Here is an 8,946-nt window from a genome sequence, read left to right as displayed (position 1 = left end):
GGCTGTGTGTTTCTAAGGTTTTTCATTCTCTGCATTGTGTCTGGTTGTGAGTCTCTGTATTGTCTCATTTGCTGCAGGATGGCATTTCTCTGATGGCTGAGCGAGGCCACTGTTCTAGGAACATAGCAGGCCATCTTTGGAAGTCAGTACGTCCTTTTATTTTTTTTTTTTTTTTTTTTAAAGAATAGTAGTACTTGATTTTACCTATGTCCCTGGGCTATCTAGACTCTTGTTCTTGGTCACTCAAGCTGTGTCAGGTATAGATTCCATCTCATGGAGTAATCCTTAAGTCAAATCAGATATTGATTGGTTATTCCCAAAATGTTTGAGTCACCATTGCCCTAGCAATTCTTGCAGGCAGAATATCATTTCAGAGTAAAGATTTTGTGACTGGCTTGGTGTTTACATTTCACTTTCGGTAGTATGTAGAATACCATCCTTTACCAAAGATACTAGAAGCTAGGAAATAGGGGTGAAGACTTTTCATACCAGCTTGACTTCTCCATGCTCAACAAGTTATGCAGGTGTTTTCTTCAGTAATAGGGCCTTGCTGACAGTTTGTGGGAGCAACCTGTAGCCTTGGCAGCAGCCTGAGTTGTTTGGAGACTCCTATGGGACCTCTTTAACCAACAATTCAATTAAATATAACCCATCTCAGGACTGAAGGTTTCATTTGGTGACAAGAGATGAACAATTGGGATTCTGTCTCTCCCATTGTTTGGCATTTCACTTAGATCACTTTCATATATGTATATATTTTAGAAAGCTTCTACTTGTATTATGTTTCCATACTACCTTGAGGGTATGTCTAAAGGGTGACATATAAGAATGCTATGCTTGTTGGTTTGTTAGGAACAGTCTTTAAAGTGGAGGTGTGAGCATACACAATCCTGCTGTCACTCTCAGTGCCAGGTCTCAAAGTGACATTTGTGTAGGAGTTGCCTTTTTCTTTGCTTTATGATTCCTTAACAAAACACATCAAGATTATCTTTAGTTTTTTGAGGGAAGAAAGATTTCTTCTTCTTACTATGAAAGGCAGGCCATGGTATAAGGCTTCTATGTTCATGGGGCTATTCTATCTTTGATGTTGTAGCATGACATTGTGCTCTATAGATGTGGTAGGCTGCATCCTTGGCTTCCTGGGACACATGTAACTTTTGGGGCTTAGGTTGGTATATATTTTCTCATCTTGGAGGATGACTCCCTAGAAGAAAACCTTGCTGAGTGATCAATTGTTTGGTCTTTCTGCTTCTTACCCTCTTTGAGCCTTAGTAGTTACTATGCACATTTTCCATCGCCTGTCTTGTGCCAGATACTAGAGAAACAGATAAACAGCATGGTTTCTTCTTGATGACATATTGAGCACTGTAGAAATGCTATATTGGGAATACTTCTATTAAGGCATGTACCCACTGTTGTCCAAAACTCCAATGATGATGTTGACATTGTTAACAGAGATAAGAGTCACCTTGAGACTGTGAGGAACAAATTGTAGAACCTGTGGCTCCACAGACTCTTTCTGAAAGCCATCCCAGATCATCTAGTCCAGCTCATGTTGTTGCCTTTAAAGCCTTTTCCTCAGCCAGCCTTTGCTTTGATGCCTTTCATGATGACATCTTTTCCCATAGTTGACGAATTGGTTCTAGAGAATCAAGGAGCATTCCTGTTCTCTGAATTCATTTACTGCTAAATTTATTATTCCTGTTACTCTTTTTCTGATATTGTTCAATATAATCTCAACAAACAAATATTGCTGTTTCTTCTCCTGAGTGATGTTCTTGTTACCTTACAAGTAAAATTCTGGAGGCTCAGAGTGGCCCATTAATTTGCTCAAGTAAGGTTATTTAAAACAAAGTGGCACAGCCAGTGTTGGAAACCAGGTCTTTTGATTTTAAAGAAGAGATTTTTCAGGCCTAGAAAGATGTCTCAATGGATAAAAACACCTACTTACAATGGACCTATGTCAGAACCTAAGTCCTGAGCTTACAACTGCCTGTCATTCCAGTTCAGCCACTCTCTCATGACCTGCATGGACACCTACATGTATGTGGTGCATAGACAAGGGGGCACATAATTGTACACAGAAAAGTGTACAGTCCAAAGGTAGGCTCACAGAAGAAGGAAAACTAGGCCTGAGTGGGGAAGGACAAATATTTATTCCAGACACAGTACATGCAAAAGCATGGAACTGTGAAACAGCTTGATGTGGGGAGAAGAGTCTGATGACTTTATGGGGACACGCCATGGATGGTGTGTGGGGCTAGGTTGCTTCCAACATGAGAAAGAGGGTGGATTGAGTGGTAAAATAGTATGCTAGTCAGCTTTCTAGAGCATGACAAAATTTCTGAGACAGTCAACTTGAAAGAACAAAGAATATTGTCTCATGGGTCCAGTCCATGACTGCCTGGACTTGTCACTCTGAGCCTTTGGTGAAGGATATCATGGTGGGGAATATCATGGTGGGGGCATTTGATAACATATATCTGTTCACCCTCATACTGTTTAGGAACCATTTAGGAACCAGGGTTTGGGGAATAGGGTCTTAAAAGTCCTCTTTAGTGATGATTTTTTTTTTCTACAAGGCTCCACCTCCTAAACACAGCACAACCTTCCAGTGGTGCTATAATAACCAAGCCTTTAATACACAGGCTTTAGGAACATTTAAGATCCAGAATTCAACTGTGGGAAACTAGAGTTAAGAAGCTGATTGCAGCAAAAGGAGACACTGTCAAAGATTAGTATTTGATTTTCAGATTCTGAGATCTGTCCGCCTGATGACCTTGCCTTATTACCAACATGCAAAGAGAATCTTGAAGACTTCCTAGGCCCATCCTCCATAGCCACTTACCTGGATTCCAAGAGTCAGCTCTCTGTCAAAGTCAGCTTGGTTGGAACTGACCAGTCAGAGAATATCAATATCCCCGATGACACAGAAGACTTAAAACAGAAAATCCACGACTTGCAAACCGAGCTGGAAGGCTACCGGAACGTCATTGTCCAGCTACTGAAGCACTCTCAGTGCAATGAGGCTATTATCACAGTTTTGTGTGGAACAGAAGGGGCCCAAGATGGCTTGAACAAGCCTAAGGGCCGCATTGATGAAGAAGAGATGACATTTTCAAGTTTGCACCAAGTACGATATGTGAAGCACATGAAAATCCTCCGTCCACTTACTCCGGAGATGATTGATGGCAGGATGCTAGAGAGCCTCAAGCAGCAGCTGGTGGAACAGGAGCAGGAGCTACAGAAGGAGCAGGACTTGAACTTGGAACTTTTTAGTGAAATCCATAACCTGCAGAACAAGTTCCAAGACCTCTCTCCATCAAGGTACATCCTATTCCTGCTTCAGCCTCCTCATTAGGCTGCAAGTTTCCCAGGTTGTTGCTATGTAGGAGCCCAGCAGCTCTTGAGCAAATGCTACTCCCTGGGTGGGTAGAGCGTACCCTAGGGAAAGCTTAACTTGGGCTTCAGGCAGCCAGGATGAGAATGAAAGGCGAGAGCGCACAGCATTGCTCTATGCATGTGCACATTAGGAGCTGGGCAGCTTCTGCGATTGGCAGGGCAGGAGTTGCCCTCCTCAGGCTGAGAATTCGATGTAGAAGCTCCACAGACATCAGTCGGTGGATTGCAGCGTGTTTACTAAGCTGCCTGCTGGGTTATTTTTGAACTCTGTTATTGGCTTTTGCCATGTTGTGGAAATAAAGTGGATGTCCTAAGCAGGTTGGGAGGAATATAAATGTTTTCCTTATCTTTACCCTTTAAGGTCATCTTAGAGAAATAAGCCTGTGTTGAAAGCAAGAAATTCTTGGGCCATGAAGATAATGCTTTATAGTTATAAATATGTACATTGGCTTTGTGAGATATAGCAAAAAAAAAAGGGGGGGGGAGTCTGTAAATTTGACCTTCATTTGTTACTAATTTGAGAAAAGCACTGTTCTGAATTGTCAAGAGCTAGAGTGATTTTTTTTTTTTCAAGGCTACACAAGCAGCAAGACTGAGGGAAACTTATCAGCCCCCAGGCTCAAATGTGTTTGTTTTATTTTGTTTTGAGATGGAGTTTCACCACATAGTTCAAGCTGCTCTTAAACTCATGATCTTCCTGCCTCTGCCTCCAGAGTGCTGGATGGCAAGTGTGTACCACCCCACTGGGAAGAAACTCAAGTACTTAGCTCCAGACACGCTGAGCAGGAGGCATCCTCAACTTGATTTAGTTAGCAGAGCAACTGAGACTCCTAGAGATTTCTGTGACTTGCCAGTCAGTGGTCAGAGCCCCTGCCAGGGTTCCAGTCTATACTGCCCACTCTTGGTCTTCTCCGGAACTGCCCCACCTTTAAGATGGCTCTCATGTGATTTGCTTGTAGCTTATTGGTATTAACAGTAGTCATGGTGAGCCTGACAGGCCACTCTAGATCCAGTTTGCTGTGGCTGCTTTTCCTCCATTTGAGGAAACTGCTGGCTTGCCCTTACCAACTCCTGGGCCTGCGTAGAGAAGGGTGGCACCTGGTGGTGAGGGGGTGGTATTGTATGACAAATCTTCACTATCTGGGCGTGTGAAAAGCAAAGCTTTAGCTCTAAATACCTTTGAGGAAGCTTTCCTTTTCTGCATGAATCCATTTGTTAGAAGCCTGGGAGAACCAGGTGACCTGAGATAACTTGTTCCCATGACTGCTGGGACCTAGTCACTCAGTAAGGTAAGGTGGTAGCCTGGAGAAGACTGACTCTTTCAGTTAGAAGCAGGCAGCCCTATCTTTTTACCCTTGCCGTATACATATTTGTACTTTGTGAGAATTTTCAGTGGGTCCCTGACCTTGGGACATTTGTTTCTACAATTCAGAATAGTGTCTTTGAAGAGTGTATGGAAACTAATTGTGCGCTGAGTCCTTGCCAATCTATGCTTTAATTGGGGGCTTTCTAAGGTTACAAATATTGCAGAAGAATCTCTGTTCAAGCATTTGTTGGCTGTTTGAACTCAAAGAAGGAGTGACCTTGTACAGTTTCAATTTTTCTAAAGTATATATGCTTGTAAAGCTACAGGCTTTCAGAAATTATGCTCTGTCATTTTTCCAATTAGTGTTGAGGTCACAAAAATTCAATTCGAAAATGACACACACATTTTCCTTCCCTCTTTTATCAGATACGATTCATTGGTTCAGTCCCAAGCGAGGGAGCTCTCCCTTCAGCGGCAGCAAATTAAGGATAGCCATGACATCTGTATCATTTACCGTCAACACATGAGCACAATGATCAAGGCGTTTGAGGAGCTTCTGCAGGCCAGTGATGTGGACAGTTGTGTGGCCGAGGGCTTCCGGGAGCAGCTAACACAGTGTGCTGGACTGCTCGAGCAACTGGAGAAGCTGTTTCTCCATGGTACGTAGGTAGAGGCCCTCACAGTGACTCTCTGGCTCCTTTAGTGCGGGCGCAGGCAGATTTGACTCCTCGGCTTTGCTGTATACACTGACCTGGCTGTTCTGCCATTAAGCCCAAACAGCCTTCTACTTCACAGCCCTGCGCTTTGCTTCTCTTGTTCTCTCTTGCTTTTCTCAGCCTTCCTATTGGGTAAGTGTTCCTGGGCAATCTCTGTGAGACAGCAGAAGTCCTGTCACTCACCGACATCACTGTCCCTTCTCCTGCTCCATTTTTCTTGGTTCTCATAGTCAGGAAGCGAGCGAGTGAGTGAGTGAGTGAGTGAGTGAGTCCAGTTTTATGGTGTGTAGAGTGGTCCACGAGAGGAAGTACCTTATCTGTGGTCGTGTTGAGAATGCATGGCTATGCTGGGGTTTTACAACTGATCTCTTAGCATAAGGCTGTTCCTTCTACATCTGTTTGTATTCTTGATATTGTAGACATTACTTGCTTGGAGCATCACAGTGCCCTTGGAATTGGACAATAATTCAGTGTCATAGTCACTGTTGTATTGCTTTGAAGAGATACCATGACCAAGGCAGCTCTTAGAAAGAAGGAAGCAGTTATTTGGAGTTTGATTACATTTTCAGAGGTTTTGTCCATTGTCATCATGGTGGGGAACATGGCAGAGTACAGACAGTAGCTGAGAGCTATGTCTTTTGTGGGGGGACACTGGCCATACGTGGACCTTTGAACCTCAAAGCCCACTCCCAGTGACACATTTCCTCCAACACACCCACACCTCTTAATCCTTATAATGCTCTCAAATAGTACTACTTCCTTTTGGCTAGGTATTCAAATATCCGATCCTCTGGGGGCCATTCTGATCCATTCGTGGTTTTGTTAGGCCTTGGCTTTATGAGTGACATGGGGTTCTCATGACCAAGTACAGATTTTGGTCAGATGTGGTAATGGTAAATTGAGGCTCAACCCTCAGAACTGTGTGCTTTACAGGTTAAGAACCTGGCCTTAACCAAAGAAGTAAGTCTCCCAGAGACACAGGACACCTGGTAATGCCAGATTTAACTGTTCTTCTGCCTCCATTCACAGAGAACCGATAGTTCACCTTGGTCCCTGTATGTACAGTTTAGTTCCAGGATAAACAAGTAGTTTTCCCATCTGGTAGCCATTAGTGGTTTTCCTAAAGACCTGTCATAGACTGGCTTCCTGACATTTGTTCCCTAAAAGCTTTGGGGATCAGGGTATGGGAGCACTGGCCTATTTGCAGCTTTATAAAGGCTGTTCTCTCTGGACCATGCGTTCTAAATAAGCTCACTTTCACTTACTAGTGCAGAAGTAAGTGTCAGATAAAACTGGATTGACCAGTCCCATAATGCTTTGTGTTTTCTTCAGCTGGCCCTGGCTCTGGTCTTGGCCAGGGAGGTGAGGGGAGAGTTGCCTCTGGCACCTGCCCCTCTCCCTCTTCAGCTGGCTGCTCAATGATTTCTCTCTTAGCCAGTCTGACAAACATCCCACTTGTTTCCTCTGGAGGTAGGAACATTCAGAGCTAGCAGATGGCACAAGTGTAGAACCTCACTTTTCTTCGAGGTACAAAGGCCATAGGAACCTCACTGCAGCTTCCTCCCTATATAGGGAATTAAAAGAGACACAGAGACTGATATTTCTTGGATTCCATGTAAGGAGTCTGGCTCTTGCATTATGAACTGGGTTTACAATAAAGTAATTAGTATGTAAGGTAGGTGTATGGCAAAGGTTGTCAAACATTTAAATAGAGACCTTAAAAAGTAATACCCAGCATGTTTCCTGTGGAATGATAGATAGGCAGACACCACTCTGATTGTATCGTTTGTGTGGCCGTGCATGGGCAGCCTGGAGTTTCTGTACCTGGACCCTTTAGGAGCGTGAGTTTTTTTATAGCAACAGGACTCTTTGCAACCTTTCCCTTTGCTCAGTGATTGATAACACACATTAAGCTTTAGTGGCTGCAGAACATTTTCTATATAAATGTCCCTTGCCTTATTTGATGATACCCATGGGATGGACGCTTAGGTTGTGTCCATTTGGGGACTGTTGCAAAGAACACTGACTTGAAATCTCAGTGCATTCTTGCTATTTCTGTCACAACATTTGGTTGGCAGAATCTAAGAAGCAGGCTAGGTAGTAATGTGCTTTCTGACACTTGCTAAGGGCAGAGCTGGAAACTTAGGGTCCCATGTGGGGTCTGGACTGTGAAGATGCTATGGAGTATGCATTTTTCTGGAGTGAAGGTCTGTAGCTTTTAGATTTTCCACAGAGCCAGACACAGAGTAGATCTGTAGCTGGAGTTGCAGACAGGTTTCCCATGGTGTCTTCAAAGACAAGCTGCATGTGAGGAATGCAGAGCAGAGCGCTAGAGTTAGTGCAGAGACAATTCAGGGCTAGCCCTTCAATGAACTCAGTGTGGCTGGCAAGGGTTAGCCACTTAAATAGAAGCCAGTCACTAAGGATCCTTTGCCTTGACACTTTTCCTCATTCCTTCTCCTGGTCTGATGGGAAAAACCAGTGCAGGGATGCAGAAGGTGGCTTTCATTGTATGTCTGCTGTATTCTCAGCACAGCAGGAACTATACACTATCCTTATTTCTATGAGGACCGTAGAGGTTAGCTCACTTGGACAAGATCACACAGGAGATGGCAGAGTCCGAACCGGAGGTTTTCCTTCGCAGCCTGTTCTAACCACTTCCATATATGTGTCCCTGTCTCATTCTAGTCAGGCTGGATGTGGTGACCAAAGGTTCCTGTTATGTTTCCCATTCTGTGACTGCTCAGACCTGCCTTTCTACACAGGCTATACTCACTCTTTATAGAAATTGTATTGGTCCTCTCAAAGCTTTCTTTGTTCACCCCATAGAAGAGAAAGCTTGTTCCTGTTCTTCACTCTGGGTTATCTGCAACTCACACATGACAGTCTGACTTTGTGGTATAGGCTATCAGAGGGATGCTAGAGTGGCCTTTGGAGTCAGATACTGGAGTTAATACCCTGGTTTATGGGTCATTCGACTTCAAAGGTCAGATGTCTTCTATGGAAGTAGTAGCACCTACCTTTACAGAGTTGTTTGTAAGGATTAAGTGAGTTTATTTTAAATGTCTCGTGTTGCCCTTGGAAACATTCAGCATTTGGGAAGTGACAGCAAGGATTGCAAGAGGTACCTGGTCTGACTATAACTTGATATTGCCATGGTTGGTTGATATCCATGGGAGGCATGCACTTTTCTGAAGAGAAATCAAGGAAGAGAGGATTGGGAGGTAGGGTAGAGGGGAGGTCGACAAAGGAAGGACTGGGAGAAGAGGGAAAACTTCAGATGGGGAAGGGAGGGAGGGAGGAAGGAAGGAAGGAAGGAAGGAAGGAAGGAAGGAAGGAAGGAAGGAAGGAAGGAAGGAAGGAAAATAAGTAAGTTTTGGTTATAACAATGTCCCCATACTGTGAAACAAAGGGTTCTGACTCCTCTATATAGAGTCACTTCCTCTATATAGAGTCGTTCTTGCTTCAAAGATGAAACCCAGATGCCTGGCATGGTAGTTCAGGTTTATCGTCCCAAGCAGG

The 8,946-nt window shown here is 43.9% G+C and overlaps 1 protein-coding gene across 4 annotated transcripts in view; it reads left to right on the top strand.

Annotated features, from left to right (window-relative positions):
- Cdk5rap2 (CDK5 regulatory subunit associated protein 2) overlaps positions 1 to 8,946 on the top strand; it is a 178,379-nt gene that overhangs the window by 134,157 nt on the left and 35,276 nt on the right. For all 4 annotated transcript variants that reach the window (XM_029540087.1, XM_029540086.1, XM_029540085.1 and 1 more), the window contains 2 exons: positions 2,754 to 3,327; positions 5,135 to 5,367. In XM_029540087.1, the coding sequence (XP_029395947.1) occupies positions 2,754 to 3,327; positions 5,135 to 5,367 (807 nt within the window). The remainder of the gene's footprint in view (positions 1 to 2,753; positions 3,328 to 5,134; positions 5,368 to 8,946) is intronic.

The sequence above is a fragment of the Mus pahari genome, chromosome 6 (genome assembly GCF_900095145.1).
Source record: "Mus pahari chromosome 6, PAHARI_EIJ_v1.1, whole genome shotgun sequence".
NCBI lineage: Eukaryota > Metazoa > Chordata > Mammalia > Rodentia > Muridae > Mus > Mus pahari.
This window is presented reverse-complemented; position numbering and strand designations above follow the sequence as displayed.